This window comes from Ptiloglossa arizonensis, chromosome 2, assembly GCF_051014685.1.
Source record: "Ptiloglossa arizonensis isolate GNS036 chromosome 2, iyPtiAriz1_principal, whole genome shotgun sequence".
NCBI lineage: Eukaryota > Metazoa > Arthropoda > Insecta > Hymenoptera > Colletidae > Ptiloglossa > Ptiloglossa arizonensis.
The window spans coordinates 19,661,752-19,682,094 of record NC_135049.1 but is presented as its reverse complement, the minus strand read 5'-3'; the positions used below and the strand labels follow the sequence as shown (position 1 = coordinate 19,682,094).

Below are 20,343 nucleotides of genomic sequence, written 5' to 3'. Positions count from 1 at the left end.
CTCTGCGTCTCAAACACCGAAACGTATCGCTTCGGACGACTCCGCTTACGAACGGGACGAAAGGAAGACTCGAAAGAGCTGGAACAGAGACAGTGGAGGATCGAGAGAGACGGGAGGGGGGATGATCGTTTATTACGTACCCTGGAATGAGATCCTTAAGTGCATTTAGCCAACAGTAGAGCAGAAGCACAGGTGTGAAACGTAACGCACGATTCTGCTTAAACGGAGGCAACAGATGGCCAGATGCAATTATTTAAAAAATACACACTACCGTTCGAAGATAATTGATCGTGCCAGTGGCGTAATCAACGATGCGCAGAATAAACCTTCCACTCTGCGACGAATAAAAAACGAACACACCGACGGTTAATTTTCGATTATATTTGTAATTGTATCCCTTGTGACAAAGCTTTGAAATAAATAAGAATGAATGAGAAAAAGTATCGTAATTGTTTCGTTGGAAATATTTTTTTCTTTTATAAATATTGCTTTAGAAGTTTCGTCGGTTATTTTTCATTCAAAATAGAACGTATCGATCGGTTGGTTGTTAATATCGTGAAAGATTCGGAGAGAAGTTCTTTTAAAAAATTTTCCAACGTAAAGTTTAGCACGAGGGCCTCGTAATCGCTGGCTACGCCACTGGCTCTTGTGTCCGGTGCAACGAAAATGCATATCTGTTTACCAGAGAAATGTAATACACGTTTGCAACAAATATAAGTCACTTTCGTGAAAGTGCATCACCCGTTAAACATAATAAATTAACAATTTACGTTCCCCACTTAGAATAAAAACAATGTCGAACGACGCTGCGCCCTCGGAGGCGCTTCGTCGTTAATAATTCCCACCACTTTATTTCGGTTCTCCTCGTCAAAGATAAATATGTAGTAACAACCTCATCGATTTCCAACTTAATATTCACCGACGGACTCCTTCGATCGTTAACATTACACGCATTCACGACCAAAATACACCGCTCGAAACATACCTCGGGAACGGAACGCATAACCGAAACATTCCTCGAGGACTAAATACTTAATAATAACGATCGTACTCTTCTTCGTGATACCCGCGTACGAGAAGCCATCGAATACTTTCGAACCAATAAATACCGGCTTCGTCGTGCACGAAGGAGAAGGAGTGTACAAAGTGAGGTTATAAATAAATGTGAAAAATATGAAAATAGATGTAACAATATGATATGTGCAAGAGAGAGAGAGAGAGAGAGAGAGAGAGATAGAGAGAGAAAGAGAGAGAGAGAGAGAGATAGAGAGAGAAAGAGAGAGAGAGAGAGAAACCGCGGGAGAAGGTGGCCAGAGGAATGGAAGTGTAGGTGCAGCACCGTAGGTGGTGTACGTGGAGGATCGAGCGATCTAGGGGAGTAGGAAGGGGTAGGGAGGGGGCATAGAGAGAAAGAGAGAGAGAGAACGAGAGAGAAGGGTAGAGAGGGGAGAGGCAGGAGAAGCTCGCAGGGGTTTATAGATAGCAGCGCATGGCCTAGAAACCGTGCCGCTCGGTGTTTTTGACCCTTCGCCTAGCTACTGCTTCTGGGCCATTGCAACACGGCACTCATGCTCGTTAAGCCGCGTCCACAACAAGCGCCGCGCGAGACACGGGTATTCGGAACTCCGGTTGCTACTACTATGCACGGAGAGTTGGTGGTGGGGGGTTAGGGGGGATTTGACCCGCTCGTTTGCAAGATTGTCGCTGATGAACGACACGGGAGCGAAATTGAAAGCGAATTGGCATGGATTTTTGTAATCCTCGTGGCGATTCGGAGCGCAGGAGGGACGACAGGTCTTGATTGACGTCTTTTTTTCCTTCAGCGAGATCGTCACGTCGCGCAATATTTCATAAAATATTCGCGAAACGAACTCGAGGATCGTTCTCGGTGAAAAAGTGTCTGGAGATTGTGATTTTTCGTGTCGCGAACCTCGATACTTGTAAAAATGTGTGTAATGATCGTGAGACTTCTCGAGTTGTAAACCTCGAAATTTGTGAAAGAAGTTTCTGGATATTGTGAGAATTGTCGAGTTGCAAACCTCGAAATTTGTAAAAAAAATTTGTGGACATCGTAAGAATCCTCGAATTGCAAACCTCGATACTTGTAAAAAATGTGCGTGGAGATCGTGAGACTTCTCGAGTTGCTAGCCTCGAAATTTGTGAAAGAAGTTTCTGGAGATTGTGACAATTCTCGAATTGCAAACCTCGAAATTTGTAAAAAAAGTTTGTGGACATCGTTAGAATTCTCGAATTGCAAACCTCGATACTTGTAAAAAATATGCGTGGACATCGTGATTTTTCGAGTTGCAAACCTCAATACTTGTAAAAAAATATCTGTAGACATCGTGAGACTTCTCGAGTTGCAAATCTCGATACTTGTGAAAAATATGTCTGGACATTGTGAGAATTCTCGAACTGCAAACCTCGAAATTTATGAAAAAAGTGTCTGGGCATCGTGAGAATTCTCGAATTGCAAACCTCGAAACTTTTAAAAAATATGTCTGGACATCGTGAGACTTCTCGAGTTGCAAACCTCGAAACTTGTCCACTGGGAAAATAGTTTCATAATTCGAAGAAACTCGAGTACTCTACTCGTAGCAACGGTGAAAATACACGTAGATATCGCTCTTCGTTCTCGAGTTGCAAACCTTGAAACTTGCGCATTAGGGGAATGATTCCAGGATCCGAACAAACTGTTGGAGCGTGCAAACATTGTTTGCTATTACTCGGGTAGGTTGGTAGCGTGTAAACAGTCGTAGACTTGGAGTAATATTGCAAATTATAGTTGAACTGTGGATTTCGATCTGATTCGAAGACTTTGTTTCGAGTATCTTTCTCGACGTGTGACTGTGCGAAGACGTGTTACTCGAAAAGGATGCATTTCAACGAAACGCGATACCCGATGCATTCTGTGCAACGTATTTCGATAGCGAGTGTATTTCTGAACTTCGGCCGCTCGTTTTAAGAACATCCTGTATCGTGACTGACGTTGCAATAAGCGTAACAAAAATACGGATATAATCTCCTTTTAACCCTGAGATGACTTCCGCTGTATCTGACGCCCGAGGTCGTTTCGGACCTCCGGGAACATATGTAGGTCTTATCAGTGTGTAGTTCAGTTAGTTTGCAATATCTGTGGACCAGCTGGAAAGGAATGCCTTTGTTTGTTCAACACGGAGGTTTCGATTCGATGGTAGCAAATGAGGATGCCTCGAGCCGGAAATATTGGCAAACGTTCCCCATATCGTTAAATTTAGTTTACAATTATACATCTTAACATCGCGGATGCATACCGATCGATATCATACCTTTCTCGCTTTTTAAACAAATAAGAACCCACGAGCCAACAAGGTTGATCGTCGAAAGAAGCAAAATAAAATACACTAACGATTCAAAAATGTGAAAGTCCTTCAACGTGTAGAAATCTTTGTGTTACTTCCAGTCTACTTGACTTTACAGCATAAACTGTATTGTCCGATTTTCTACTTCACCTACTTCCGCTAGAAAATAAACTTATACTCGATATCAAACGACAAGACAACAATGAAAATATTCCCCAACGATTTTATCGATTCTTTTCAATTTTAAGACGACTACGATTGTTCTCAGCTACCTGTCGCAACTCACCGAATACTAAGCTACTACTACTACTCATCAAACTCAACCGTAATTCGATTAAACGGAACAATAATCTAAGAGCAATATCTAAGAGTAGTTTGTCGCAGTGTTTGAATATCGACTCCGTCCCCGGTTAAAATTTCCTTCTCCCGGATTAGCGACAAATTCTTTGTGTTTCTCCAAAGGTGCGTTCTCGCTCCTAAAATCCGTCTCGTTTCGTCCAGCGCATTGCAGGCAAGTTGTATTTACAACGGATGGTAAATTATAAAAGACCGTGTTACTCCGGTTTCCTGCGAATGTTCGTCAACGTTAAAAAAAAAAGGAAAGAAAAAAAAAAGAAAAAGGGCAGAAGAAACGACAAAGAGACCACCGGGGCGAAGCGTTGCATCTAACTAAAGCGAATTCCTTCGTTGCCTTCGCTCGTTTTAATGGACGCATTGAGCAATTTTCAAGGATGTAGGGTCGTATACATTACATTGTTCGATGTTTCTCACCCTCCGACTAGTTACCGCTTCTAGGCCATTGCAACATATCGCGAGTACCTGTTAAGTGATATTCAACGCTGTGACATACCTATGTTGCAATGTTCTCAGTTCGCGTCACACGCGAATTTTCAGCCGGTTGCGATTGTCTCGGGGAACGCGAGCGGGATAAACATCCTCTCGTACCGACCGGTTCGATCTTCGGAGGAAAAGACAACTTTGTTCCGAACTAATCCGTGCGTGGAATATTTGGCAGAAATCTGGAACGTCGATTGGAAATCTAGAGATTGTCGAAACTTCGAAGGATTCGTTGGGTTTGGAATTCAGATATCGAATTACCAAACCTGGGGAATTCTACAGTTTGAAAAAGTTCAATTAGGTGTGGTGGTAGACGTTCAGATAGCAAATTACCAAACCTAGGGAATTCTATAGTTTGAAAAAGTTCAATTAGGTGTGGTGGTAGACGTTCAGCTACCAAATTACTAATCCTAGGGAATTCTATAGTTTGAAAAAATTCAACTAGGTACGATGGTAGGCATTGAGCTACCAAATTACCAAACCTAGGGAATTCTATGGTTTGAAAAAGTTTAATTAGGTATGATGGTAGGTATTGAACTACCAAATTACTAATCCTAGAGAATTCTACAGAAAAAATTCAATTAGGTGTGGTGGTAGACATTCAGCTACCAAATTACCAAACCTAAGGAATTCTGTAGTTTGAAAAAGTTCAATTAGGTATGATGGTAGATGTTCAGTTACCAAATTACCAAACTTAGAAAATTCTATAGTTTGAAAAAATTCAATTAGGTATGATGGTAGGCATTGAGCTACCAAATTACCAAACTTAGGGAATTCTATAGTTTGAAAAAGTTCAATTAGGTGTGGTGGTAGACGTTCAGCTACCAAATTACTAATCCTAGAGAATTCTCTATTTTGAAAAAGTTGAGTTGAATGGGATGGTAGGCACGTGGAAAGGTAGAGATCCTCGATGGCCTTGAGATAGAAGGTAACTTTATCCCAACTATGCTACACTATTAACTAGTACTTAGTATCTTCGTGTATCTACTCCATAGATCTCCTAGTCCTCAAACCCTAAGAATTATATTAATCTTCGGTTCAATTCCTTTTATTTCAAATCACAAGGAAAATTTATTCAAATAAACAATTCTCAAACTAACTTACCGATCTCTCGAAGCAGATATACAGTACATATTCGATAAGAAGTTTGATCAATCATACCAAAGATTAATTTTACAATAAATCGAGACTAATTCGTGCAACACTAACCTAACCTCGACTCTTTGCACTCTCTTCATTTCCCTATTTATCTAATCCTTCATCGTTCAATTCTGCAACAAACCCGCCAAATGAATAAACAAATATCGTCGTCTCGTTCACGTTTCACCGATGAACTCGTCACCAATAAACTGACCCAGCAAACTGTGCCTCGGAAGGCGTTCTTAATTATATGGACGGATGCCAAACCGGTCTTTTTGCTCGTTCTTTTCATTGTCAGAAAACTCGGATCCGAGCTAAACAGCAGCACGTTTCGAATATGCACCGAGGATGCATCTCCCGTTGAACAGTACCGCGATAGTTTCCGCGAACGATCGCGTGAAAAATACTAATACATCAAATCACGTGGCGTGTATCGGCACGATCGCAATATGTCAGGAACGCATCGGTGTTGTCTCGGATTGCTTTCGATTAGCCGTGTCCACACGGACGGGACCCACCCTGCAAAAGTGACGCGCTGGTGTGCGACCGACCTCCTTAACGACCGTGGTTTCGACCTCGCGCGCGGTTATCGCTTCCGGGTCGTTGCTTCATGACGGGTCATTTTAAGCGCGATTCACAATGCTTCCGCCGCGATTGTCGTGGATTGTTCCGCGAATTCGTCCCTCGTGAATCGAACAGCTCCTTCGGGCCGGATAATCAGCCTCGAATTACCAGCTACCGTGTCTCGAGCAGTTTCCGATTCGGTGGCCACTTTCTCCGGAATTTTTGAAAGGGAAACCACTCGTATTATTCGCGGTGCACGTTCGATTGATCCCGGATCGATAATACGAAAACTCGTCTCGGACGATGAATGAACGTGGCGTTTGTTCGATCGGATACGCGACGTTACGTATCGATAGGTAACATTTGGTGTATAATTCCGAAAGTACGAGGAGTGCGAGGACTGTTATTTCGTAATTGAGTTTAAAGAGATTTATTTTCTAAATGCATAAACAGTGAGAGTAGTACTGGAACAATTGATTTTCTAAACGCGAATTCGTAAAGATTGATATAATAATTGCGATATCGAAGGTGTGGTCGAGTAGTTAGTTACGAGAAATACACTGTCGATCATTTGAACGATGTTTGAATACTTGTAAAATTATATTCATGAAAGACACTATAGAGTCGTATGCAAAAGATAATGTACGACCTTGAGAATCTCCAATAGGACAACTTCCTTGTTCAGAGGAAGAAACAAAATTACTTTTCTCACTTTGAACGACCTTTCGAATTACGTTACTTTCTCCAAAATGAAAATTTGGATCGGTTTCGTTGAGAAGAAAAATTAATAATAACGAGTCGCGTGGTTCGCTCCGTGTATCGCGAGCAAACGCGAGCGATAAACAATTTTTGAAACTTGGTTCGCTTCCTGGTCGCCAAGACTTCTCCCTCTATAGCGCTCTGCTAAACGAAAGCAAAACTCGGCTGGAGACGCCAATGCGAAAATCAGCGGCGGGGATTGCGCGACACGCTCGCACATACGCTCGGGGACAAGCTTGTGCGCGTGTATGGGTGACGTAAGAAACTTTCGCTCAGCTCTACCGGTTACTAGCCGCCGCACTACCTTGCACTTGCATTCGCGGCTATGCAACGCGCGAATAAGAAGAGTGCACGCAGAGATATGCGCCGCGCAACCGAGTCCATGACTCGGTAATTTGCGCGGACAAGTCAGGGCCAGTCGGCAGTTGTTAACGGCGTTAATTGATAATGACATCGAGTCGTCTTCGGGACAGTTTTCGAGACACCGGGAACGTGGAAACGCTGCTATGGGAATTTATTCGATATCGAGCCGCAATAGTACCGTACGAAGCTACGAAGAATGCAACCAGAAGCTCGAGTGACGTATTGGAAATATTGTACACGAATGTTCTCTTGTCGATCGATGTTCGTGTGTACGTGCGTGGAACGAAAACCACTCTCAAGATTGTGGACGAAACAATCCTTGACTCGAACGTTTCGAAAATTAATAGAATAGACGAAGAAAGTTGAACAAAGATGTTCATCGCAGAATCTGAATAGAAATTTTAGGCGACGCCACTGTGAGTGGCGGCAAGTCACCTGTGAGTTGCTACTATATCCAATTTTTGTCTTCTCCTTGGGTTTCGAAGCGATTAATCAAATATGTATTTCGTTCGTAACTTCGGGAATGGTTTACGTCGCTTGAGCACGATTATCAGCCCACGGAAAAATACGCGCTTAATGTTTTACAGTGGCCAAATTACACGGCGATTCGAAAGTGTAAACTGGACGATGTTTCTCGCAAGTCTCCAGCTGATCGTCTTATCGTTTAAGGATTGGCGTTAGCCAAGGAAAGTAACGGTGCAATTAGTTTGGAACACTCGAGTTTCTGGTTTTTTAATTTCTACAGGCGATTCTATGTCCCGTACCACGTGGAAAAACGCGAATCGTGCGTGCTCCACATATGCGACGCGAATTACTTCTTCGGAAGGCTTAATGACGACCCCGTATGCGCGTCACGCGCTTCAGCATGTAGGTACGCGCGGCTGTGCGACGAGAATGGCGGGTTGAAGCGCGGCGAAAGTGACGACAGACTTGCTAAGGGGAGGACGCGGTCTGGGCGAGTGCTTTTTGAACGAGACTGGACTCGAATTCTAACGAACGTCCAATGTAAACAAACTACAAAAGTTGAAATCTCAAGTTAGGTCATTTTCACGTTCGATCGAACGCGACAAATTGTATCGATTCGAGTAGCACGAAATAATATACTACCTTTTCGGTTTCCAATAATCCCCGTTTACATGAAAATGAATCGAATGCCCTGTTTTGGTTGTATAAATTCCAGAAATTCAATTTTATATAAAATGAAAAGAATTCTACGCCATTTGGATCGAAATTGTATAGAAATGACTAACGAAAATTTAAATTTTGATATTTTTTTTTTGTGAGAATATTACTAATGGATTGAGGAGGTTTCCACCAGAAAAATGAATCCAAACACGACCTAGTTTGGATTATTTTTAACCAGACGTCGTTTGAATTATTTTTCAAAAAGTTCGTTTTTGTAACATTAAAAGTAGTCCTAAGAAGGTCGTGTTTGGACTCATTTTTATTGGGAAAAGTTCACCAATTCGTTGATGACATTCTCCTGAGTATGCAATTCTAAATATAAAAATTGTAATTTTTACTAATATTCTCATTTGAGAGTCATTTGTATCGTGAAGAAACGTGAACAGTGGTAGAAATCATTTCGTTTCATCCAAATGGAAAAGTATTATTTTATATAAGCGAAGACTTGCATTTCTGAAATTTCCTTACACAATGAAAAGAATGGAACCAATGTCTAAGCCGACCATAACAAATTGAACATTATATCTTTTGTATCATAAATAAAAGGTGTACTAATTTTGATGGAGCATATTCATGTATTTAAATATCGATAATGGAATTTCATGTTCCAATATACATTTACAAATTTTAGAATTGTTATCGGTTTTTAATACAAGACTGGACTAGTCTATAGTAATAAAGTTCATAGCAAGCTCCCTACTTCCATACAATTACTTATTTGTGAATTCTATCGATTACAACAATTTCAAATTAGCCGGTAGACTTAGGTTCTCACAGCAATGATTTTTGAAGAAAAAATTATGAATTTTTTTACTACCGTATTATTATTATCAGTTGTACCGCTTATCATCGTATGTTATTAATTCCCTGAACAACGAAAATGTTGCCTTATCATAATATATTCAGTATTTTGCACATGCCCGTTAATTTTCATTTAAAAAACATGAACTCCGAACTGCAAATTTTTCGGCCTTGTCAATTAAATTGCTTGTCTTTGAACTATACTAATTTCAATGTTAAAGTACATTTATCTCTTTTTACGGTAACTAGAATTACAAAGTGCAAATCTTTCCTGTCCCTTTCACTTAAATTATTCAATTTTTCCGTCGCAAAATATTTTTTTAGTTTCCTTCACGAGCAACTACCAAAATCGAAATCACGTACTTCCTATCTTTATCAGTCGAACTACATACGTATCAGCTTTCCTACTTCCGGTGTGGATGTAACGTTCCATTGTACCCTGCACAGTATTTCACATACAATTGTCCAACTTTTCTAATTTATAATGCTGGACTATCTCTCCTTTGTAATACATTACCCCCGTGCAACCGATTATAATTCATCCAAAAATACGTTGAGCACCACCCACCGCATTTACATAGTAAAAGTGACGCCAGTTGAACAAAAACATCGTTAAACAAAAGTACATGGCATGAAACAGTAGTTGGCCACCGAGAGCACGAGTAAATTGCAATCCAACTTTCGACTTTTTCGGTACGTATAAAATAAAACGAAAGAGGTGATAAAACTTGTAAGATATAGTAAAAGGTACGAGCAATAACAACAAATACACTATCTAATATTATTGAAAAGAGGAAATAAATGATATATAATTATATAAGAAATAATATATAAAAGATACGTACACAACGATCGAGTGAAAATTATTTATGCATAATTCTCGTAATACATACTTACTGTTGTCATTCCTCGTACAATATTGAAATATTGTAAAATTTGATTTCGAAAGTAAACCAGACGAATGATGAACAAATATCGATAAAAGTGAACGAAGGATAAGAATCTATACGAATTAAAATTAAAACGATCAAATAAATGAAACTAATATAATTGTACAGGAATCGAATCTATAAAAATGAAAATTATTAAGTAAATGAAACCAATAAACGTAAGAAGATATAAGTATACAGGGATGGAATCTAGACGAATTAAAATTAAAATTATCGAGTAATAAAATTGAGTGAAACTAATAAACGTAAGAAGATACAATTATTGTGAAGTTGGGATTCGATGCAATTCTGTACGAAACGTCGAATAACTCGAAAAGTCGTTCGCACGTCTAGGAATAATTCTCTAATGGCAATGCACAATGCAGTTCGGATGTGAAACGCCGAAAGTCTGAGCGCATTGTCAGGAAATACGTAATTCCTTGGGTTACATTCATCTTATATTCCTTGTATTATGTTCAGTGAGCTGGCACGCGTGATTAACGAGATACTCGTACTTGTTAAATGAGGATGTCGGTCAAAGCGAAAGTGACTGCGAGCATCGCCATGCGTCATGGCGCATCGCTTTGCCCGGCCGGCTGGAAACTTGCATTGCAGGTTTCCTCTTCCTGCGTGCGAACTGTTTGTAAATTGAACAAGTATGCATACGAACCTTGGACGACTCTTTCAGACATTTCTGCGAACCGATCCTCGAATGAATGGAATTCCAGTTTAGCTATGCAGCCTTCCTTAATATATTTACCGTCCCACGAAATTGCCTCCATCGCTGGATTAGAAAACCTGGAACGCAACAAAAGTACTGCAATCGATGACGATTGAATGTCGGTGTCAAATATCGATCGTTAAATTTCTAGAATAATTTCTAGAAATTTCTGAAATAATTTTTAAGTTTCTAAAATAATTTTTAAATTGCTGAAATAATTTTCAAATTTCTAAAATAATTTTTAAATTTCTGAAATAATTTTCAAATTTCTAAAATAATTTTTAAATTGCTGAAATAATTTTTAGAAATTACTGAAATAATTTTCAAATTTCTAAAATAATTTTTAAATAACTGAAATAATTTTCAAATTTCTAAAATAATTTTTAGAAATTTCTGAAATAATTTTTAAATTGCTGAAATAATTTTCAAATTTCTAAAATAATTTTTAAATTGCTGAAATAATTTTTAGAAATTACACATGGGTACACTGACGCTCCAAAATACTTTGCGCGCGTGAATTGTAAGACAGTGTTTAGGTTTGTTATTTTTAAGGAGTAAATAATATATGTGATTTTTTTACGAAAGTGAACGTCTCTGTAAGTTCAATGACGCTGTTACATCGAAATAAATTTTTGCTGTAGACACGCGATCGGATACTTTTAAGCGGCAATGTTCGCCCAGGAAGAAGTAATATTAAATTTACAAGTTTTATCGAACAGGAAAGTATGTTAATTTTGTGCAAATTCGAGTTGGCGATTTTTTCGAATACGTTCGAATCGTTTTATTCCGAGTCCGATCGTACGTGTACGATCGAATTCTCAGCATCGATTAGACGGTTGTTCGAGATCTTTTATAACGTGTTCATTAACTTTGCTACTGGCAAATTCGTTTACCTGTAAAACAGGAATAACGTTGAAAACGCGCGTTAACAGGCGGTGGAATTCTTTGATGTTGTTCACCGAGAAGAGTATAATCGACGTGTGTGAAACGTGAGTCAGTTCTGGGCGCAATACCGCGATAAAACGTTGCGCAAGAAATGTTTTCAGTTGACATACGATGATTGATGGAAAGTGTTCGCTGGTTATAAGTTTTGCGTTGGTTAAATTAAAATAATAGAAGGAAAGCAACAATTACGTAAGGATTACCAATTCGAAACCATCAGTTTTCATAAGTGATGGAAAGTATGATGTTACCGGTGAAAACATAGTCTACAATACTGTAAAAGACAAATATATAATAGAGACAAGTTTGAAAGAACGAATAAGAAACGTCTCTGAAATTTTATTTATTTACATCGAAAATCCCATTCTTGCGCGAAAATGGACTAAAAAATATAAAATCTGAATTTCCACTAGTGGATTACTTTACCGATTACACGATACCAACTCAATAAAATTTTATACAATCGGAGATTATTGTATTACCAATAGATCGGTGAGGTGTTTCCGATGAAAACGAATCCAAACACGACCTCGATCGGACCATTTTCAATCACACGATACTCGAAACATTTTTTTTTAAATATTCAACTGTCCTTAAAAATACTCCGAATGTAATCGAAGTATAACGTACTCCGAGAAGAATATAAAAACTTTAATTTTTATCAACATACAAAATTCCACCTAGCGTGCGATAAGGATCTCTGGCGGAGAAGATTTCGTGACTAGAATCCGGGGTAAAGACACTTACCTGAAAGCGGGGATTACCGTACCAAGCTTAAGTTTCCATTTATCGAAGAAGAAAGGACCTTTGCACTCACCTATTATCAAATTTCATCATTATTTTACTTTCACCTCGTAATAAAAATTTCCTAAAGGACCCATACGCACGAACCGATATTAAACGTTCGGATTCGAGTAAACGCACATCGACGCAACTCGAGTACTCCTAGAAAGAGTCATCCGTCGTGAAACGTTTGTTATAAAAATGTTCTTTATTCCTGCTAAAAAACGAAAAAATTTTCATCGGAAAGTTTCACCGACACGGTGTCCAAAGTGTCTCCGAGTTCCTCCGAGTGGTTCGGGAAAGTAAGTTTCGGGCCGTCTGATTCGCGCGGTCGTGTAAAAAGGAATTCCGCTCGATTGCCGCAAATGGCGGGAACGCGGCTCGCGCTCGTAACACCTTAATTGATGCCTTAGCAGGGCCGCTTTCCACGGTGGCAAATGAAGCTATTAGCGTCGACGGCTCGATCCTTTCTTCGTCCGATTGTCCCAATCTGTACCATCCACCGCGAGAGCGCGCATCCTCCGCGCTAACGGGCCACCTAACGCGCACATCGCACGGTTGCGCGGACGCGAAATATGTCGGTCGCAAACTTTCTCTTCGCTCAGCGGTTCTCCGTTATACTTCCTGCTTTTTGCCAACTATCCTTACACGCGTGTGTGCGCGCATGCGCGCTCGCGCGCGAGTCCGTACGTGCGCGCGCATGTGGAACCACCGTCAGCAACGCGGAACAGATCTCGCGTGGCTTTAGGAAACATGGAAGAAGCGCCTCGACGTTGTTGTGCAACGAGTGCTTCCATTAATCGAATATTAATTTTACAAGTTTCATCCGTGTATTTCGCGTAGTCGAAAGAACGGTACAAAAATCGGAATTTGGAATATTTGGAAAGGATTCTTTTGCGTTAGATTCCAAGCTCGAAGAATGGATCTGGTGTACTTCTTTTGCACTGTTCTTGAGCTCAGTGTGGAGATGCGTTTTGTGTATTGTTTAACGATTATTTATAAAAATTGATCGTTTTAGATTTGTACTGGTCTATCATTTTTTTATTCAATTGTAAAGGAGACGAGTTTGTCGCTGGATCGTTGGAGTGGAATTTGACCGATGACACCGATTTGCAAGTGTCAATATTAATCGTTGGCAGTTTGGGAAATTTATCGAGTATTATTGGAAACATATAAGGAGTGCATTTAGTGAAATATAGAGCGAAAGTAAGATTTTTTAATTATTCTCGGTGCTCTACTTTAAAAAGTGGGATCGAATATGATTATCATTGTGTTGAATTTTGTATTTGAAATTGAAAAATTTCTTATTTTATCATTTCTATTTCTGCGGAGATACCGAGTTTTCGACTGCTATGGAACACGATGTGAGAAGAATTTTTATCAATTACTTTACTTCTTTAATAAGATTCATCGATCATCGTTTTCAAACACGACTCTCTACCCCTATGGAACTACAATTGGTAATTGTAACTATTACTAGTTTAATTAAATATTTATCTTTTCGTGTATAATTCAATTTTAATCTTCTTAACGTTTGTCAGTTTTAATCTTTAATTACATGTGTCCTTTCAGATAGTACACATTAATAATTTAATAAAAAATGAAGCATCATTTCTTATCAGTGGTATTCGAACCCATGAAGCGAAGAACACTGGCGAAGAAGCGTTTGCTCAAAGGTTTAACGTGAAATTAAATTTTACATTTTAGTATCCTTATTCGCATTTAACGAAGGACGTAACACGATTAAAGTAATCACTGAATTTTAATAGCGACCTTTGTCACGGTATAAAATCATCGTAATGTCCAACTTCGACGTAGTTTTTCCCCAAACTATCCTCACCTGGTACAAACCAATGCATCAATCTCTGCAAAACTTGACCTCGAGACAAAAATTGTTTCAATTAACTCGCCAAAATTAATCCACAGCTCGTTCCTAATTCACACTAATCTCTACGAAATTTGACACCTGGACAAACGAAAACCCCCTGAAAAAAATCTTTTCGAACACAAAATTACTCATACAATTTGTACTCGTGCTCGATGAAAAATTCGCGCAACTCGACGAAGCGGTTACCTCGAAACAATTTAAAACAAATACAATAATATTCACCCCTAAAAAAACGAAAAGGAGATGTATATTATTTTCTGTCCTCTATAGTATTTGTACTATATATTATTATTATTCGTAAGCTTCCTTTGAGCGAAACAATTCGAAACGGATACAATAATATTCACCCCTAAAAAAACAAAAAGGAGATGTATACTATTTTCTGTCCTCTATAGTATTTGTACTATATATTATTATTATTCGTAAGCTTCCTTTGAGCGAAACAATTCGAAACGGATACAATAATATTCACCCCTAAAAGAAAAAGGAGATGTATACTATTTTCTGTCCTCTATACTATTTGTTCTATACATTATTATTCTTATTTGTACCCGTATATCACCCACCGAGTTTGAAGCTCGAAATCATCCGTATCCCATCGACTAGGAAGGTATCCTCTCGATTTTGGAACGAGCCAACGAGATCGCTGCAAAACGTCTCGTCGGTTCGCCTCGAGCAGCTCTCTCCTCGGTACTAGGAACAGCTTTTCCAGTCCTGGATGGAGGAGCGTGTGTGCAGAGAAGCGAGTCCCGTGGCCGCTACGGCGCTGCTGGGTTTACGTAATGGTAGAAACATCATCGTTAGTCGCAAGACAGTGTATAACGTCGAGTGCGTTAACCCCGTGAAGCCGAACACGGCTTTCTCCGTTGGCGTGTGTCCCCCTCCCCTCCTTCTGCTCCCTTCCTCGTCCGACACTTTCCCCTATCCTCCCTCCTCCTCCTCCTCATCCTCCTCTGCACTCGATTAAATTCACCTTCTCTTCATCCCCCGTACCTAGTGTCCAACCCCCGTGCAACCGCGTTGATTCTCCAAACTGTTCCAAACACCCTGGTTTGTCCACGTTCTGGGTATTTTTCCTCGTGTGTCTATTCGTATTAATTTTCTCCCCCCTCTTCTTCAATCGAGAGTAATTCCAGCAACACGGTTACCCCATCGTGTTCGATTTCTTGGGCCGTTAACCGTGCACCTAGAAACTCTTCCAAACACGATCAAACGCGATCGAAAGAAAGGGGATAACTAGGCGAACAGAGTCGATACAACTTTTTTTCGAAACATTTCTCGATATTTAAATAAAAGTAATAATAAAATTGTATTATTATCGTCATTGTTCACGATGATAATAATATCATCTTGTTTGGTTGTATTCGGATGTTTCGAGAGACTCGATCGTTTCGAAGCGACTCGATGGAATTTATCAACAACCGAGGTAGGGTGGAGGAACGTTTCATCGGTCATAGACAGAGTTAACCTCGCGCTGAGGGATTTATAGATCGCTCTGTGGTGACCGTGTGTAATTTTGCAGTGGAAATCGTAATTTCCTAACGGAAGGATAAAAGTTTCACGGTTTGGGGAGATGGTGAGAGAGTTGGTGAAACGCAAGGGAGTTTCGGGGATGGTTAGGGCGTGTTTTCGTCAATTAGGCTGCCCGAGAGCGGAAGCGTGTTGATTATCGCGTTGGGAAGCATAGTTCGTTTTATCAACGCGTTGAACGTTATGGTTGTGGACGTTTGGAACTTACAGCGTTTCTTCGAAGTGCTCAGAAGTTGCGAATCCTCGTACTTGTGAACTTTTAAGTAACGTTACTGCTGTTATTGGTATTGTAAAATTAAAAATGTAGTAACGGAGTAGAGAATATTTATATTTTTCACGGTAGAGTTTGAACAAGTTTGAACAAGTTTGAACAAATTTCGAGGACATGTTTCAAGTATGGAAAAATTGAATGGCGTGCAATGTGTTAAGGCAGGTATCTTTAATTTGAGTCTTTGGTATACTGGTGTTATTAGTATTGTAAAATTAAAAATATACTAACAGAGTAAAGAATATTTATATTTTTCACGATAGAGTTTGAACAAGTTTGAACAAATTTCGAGGACATTTTTCAAGTATGGAAAAATTGAATGGCGTGCAATGTGTTAAGGCAGGTATCTTTAATTTGAGTCTTTGGTATACTGGTATTAGTATTGTAAAATTAAAAATATACTAACGGAGTAGAGAGTATTTATATTTTTCACGATAGAGTTTGATCAAGTTTGAACAAATTTCGAGGACATTTCTTAAGTATGGAAAAATTGGGTGGTGTGCAATGTGTTAAGGCAGGTATCTTTAATTTGAGTCTTTGGTATACTGGTGTTATTAGTATTGTAAAATTAAAAATATACTAACAGAGTAAAGAATATTTATATTTTTCACGATAGAGTTTGAACAAGTTTGAACAAATTTCGAGGACATTTTTCAAGTATGGAAAAATTGAATGGCGTGCAATGTGTTAAGGCAGGTATCTTTAATTTGAGTCTTTGGTATACTGGTATTAGTATTGTAAAATTAAAAATATACTAACGGAGTAGAGAGTATTTATATTTTTCACGATAGAGTTTGAACAAGTTTGAACAAATTTCGAGGACATTTTTCAAGTATGGAAAAATTGAATGGCGTGCAATGTGTTAAGGCAGGTATCTTTAATTTGAGTCTTTGGTATACTGGTGTTATTAGTATTGTAAAATTAAAAATATACTAACGGAGTAGAGAATATTTATATTTTTCACGATAGAGTTTGAACAAGTTTGAACAAATTTCGAGGACATTTTTCAAGTATGGAAAAATTGAGTGACGTGCAATGTGTTAAGGCAAATATTTTTAATTTGAGTCTTTGGTACACAAAGATTGTTTCAAAGACTACGTCGGTACAGTACGTTGGTTTTCGTATCGATTTCTTCTGGTTCTTGTACAATTTACCTACTTGTATATTTCTAGGTACGAACAATCAATTTTTGTACATAGAAGGGGACGCACGCAAGGGAACACGTATTGGCTAATATGTCTGTCCATTACTCACTGTTTCTACTTGAGTCCGTAAGAATTGGCAGCGATACGATTGTAGCTGTTTTTACTGGCTTTAATTGCTGAGAGACTGTTGCTTGTAGTAGAAATGAACGCAAAAGCACCGTTTCCTTTGTAAATATTGTATCGTTTGGAGCAATGAAAAAGTGGAACGATTACTAGACGTTAAATTTTTCTTCTGTGAGCAATGTTGCGTCCCTCGAAATATCTGGATATAGCCAAACAAGTCACGAATAATGATGATAATAATACAATTTATTACTTTTATTAGAATATTAAAAAATATTTCGAATAAAAGTTGTAACGTTTCTGTGAGTTAAAAGTAACTCGAGAAAGAAGTATTTTTTCTAATATTTTTTCCAGTATAAACGCTTTTAGAAACGATACCACTTTCGTTTTGAAAATGATTTAATATTCAATATCTTTTTTTCTTCGTGAATTATACAGACATTGATATAAGGGACGATTTCTTTGTTGAAATCGAGAAGTAACAACGAAAGAAAATATTCTATTAATCTAAGGAATCATTTTTAAAGACGAACTATAGACAGAACTCGAGGCACAAATGAGTTAATAGTGTTGCTCAATCATTCTCAACATCGTTCCCTATGAAAGAAAATTTTCAATTAACATAGGGAAAATTTTCCAAAGACGAACCATACATGGAAGGCGAGGCATAAACGAGTTAATTGCCTCACTTAATCACTTTGAACGTCGTTTTCTATGGATGGAAATTTTATTTCCATCGATGGAAAGATAATTCTTTAAAGACGTTCTACACGTAGAAGACGAGACACGAATAGGTTAATCGCGTTACCAAATCGCTTCCATCGCATCGTTTCCCATGAAAGAATCATTTTTACAGGCAAACCATACGTAGAACTCGAGGCACAAACTGTTAATCGCGTTACCTAATTACACCCAACGTCGTTTTCCACGAAAGTAAACTTTTTAAAGGCAAAGCGTACGTAGAACTCCAGACACAAATGAGTTGATCGCGTTACCTAATCGCTCCAAATGTCGTTTTCCACGAAAGAAAATTTTCTTCCGAAGAAAGAATGTTTTTCACAGACAAACTGTACGTAGACAGCAGAACACGGACGTATTAATCGTTGCTAACGTCTTTTTCCGTGAAAGAAATTTTTTACAAGCAAACTATACATAGAAAACGGAATACAAATGGATTAATCGCGTTACCTAATCGCTCTCGACATCAATTTCCCTAAAAGAAAATTTTCTATCCATGAAAAGTATATTATTTACGAGCTAGAAACGATATTCTTTAGAAGTCGATTATACGAGGATTCGGAGCATAAATTATTAACCACGTTACCAAATCGCTTCCAGTGTCGTTTTCTCCGAAACAAAAATTTTCTATCAATAGAAATGGAAGCACGAAGCACAAATGGATCAATTGCATTAATCGCGTTACCAAATCTCTCTCAATGTTGTTCTCTCCGAAACAAAAATTTCCTACCGATAGATCTCGAAGCAAAAATTAATTAATCGTATTAATCGCGTTACCAAATCTCTCTCAATGTTGTTCTCTCCGAAACAAAAATTTCCTACCGATAGATCTCGAAGCAAAAATTAATTAATCGTATTAATCGCGTTACCAAATCTCTCTCAATGTTGTTCTCTCCGAAACAAAAATTTCCTACCGATAGATCTCGAAGCAAAAATTAATTAATCGTATTAATCGCGTTACCAAATCTCTCTCAATATTGTTCTCTCCGAAACAAAAATTTCCTATCGATAGACCTCAAAGCACAAACGAATTGATTGCATTAATTGCATTACCAAATCTCTCCCAGCGTCGTTTTCTCCGAAACAAAAATTTTCTATTGATAAAATTCGAAGCACAAACGGATTAATCGCGTTACCAAATCTCTTCCAGCGTCATTTCCTCCGAAACAAAAATTTTCTATCGATAGACCTCAAAGCACAAACGAGTTGATTGCATTAATCGCGTTACCAAATCTCTCCCAGCGTCGTTTCCTCCGAAAGAAAAATTTTCTATCGCTAGTAGTCCAAACAAAAATGTATCAATCGCGTTAATCGCGTGAACCGAAACGCTCTCAAGGTCGATCTTCGTCGCAATGTGTCCCTATCAGCGACCGAAATCGAATTTCCACGGTCGGCCGCGCGACGCAAAAAACAAGCTCACCAACGTGTACGAGAGTGCGTGTTCCTGGCCCTTGCGCGTGTATTCGACGGAAGAGGAAGAGAACGAGGAAGAGAAACGGGGGTGTGGAGGGCCGTCGGAAGGATGGGGGAAGGGCGCCCTTGCCCTTGGCATTGCCGCTCGATACGAATAGTCAGGGCTGTCCAAAACCGTGCCGAGCCAATTTAACGTGCGCGTAAGCCTCGCGCACGAATGCCCGCCGGAAATGAGCTGGAAAGAGGACATCAATTTCCGTTTCTGTACCAAAGCTACGATTGTCGTTTCCGTGGTCCGGCCACTGTGATACTTTTTCAACTTTCACCAGGAGAAAAGGAAAATTCTACCGTCGTCGATCATCGTCCACGACGCTTGTAACTTTTTCAAGTTCATCGCGTTACTATTCTACGTTTCGATCCTATTCTATTCCAAAATTGAATTAGAACCTCCTGTTTCGATAACGAAGGTGTGCAACGACGATAGGTGAATGTTTAAAGATCAATGATCGATAATTGTACCCCTTGAGTCCAGTCGGATATTATTGTTCCTGGAACAACATTACTATCTTCGTTGTTTCGAACAAGAAGTAATATTGCTCGCGAAAGTTTCACAGCTACCACGAAGATTATCGCGGAGATAGTTTATATTCAAATATGAATTTTTCCGTAATAAAATGTCCATTTTTTGCAGCAAAGTTCGATACAGAATTGAATTCTTCGAATAAAAGTATTCCGGTGTGTCTACAGTAAAAATCTTCCCAGGTACATCATTACCTTCCAAATAATCTCAACTCGTTTCGGTGACAACCTGAGGGACAGTACTGTACTCGATAGCTAAAGCCTCGGAATTATCTTTGAGTCACTATGTTCCTC

The 20,343-nt window shown here is 39.0% G+C and overlaps 1 protein-coding gene across 1 annotated transcript in view; it reads right to left on the bottom strand.

Annotated features, from left to right (window-relative positions):
* The window catches only part of LOC143154846 (uncharacterized), a 155,551-nt gene that overhangs the window by 15,979 nt on the left and 119,229 nt on the right, over nt 1–20,343 (bottom strand). The window contains exon 3 of the mRNA XM_076326857.1: nt 10,590–10,717. Within this exon, the coding sequence (XP_076182972.1) occupies nt 10,590–10,717 (128 nt within the window). The remainder of the gene's footprint in view (nt 1–10,589; nt 10,718–20,343) is intronic.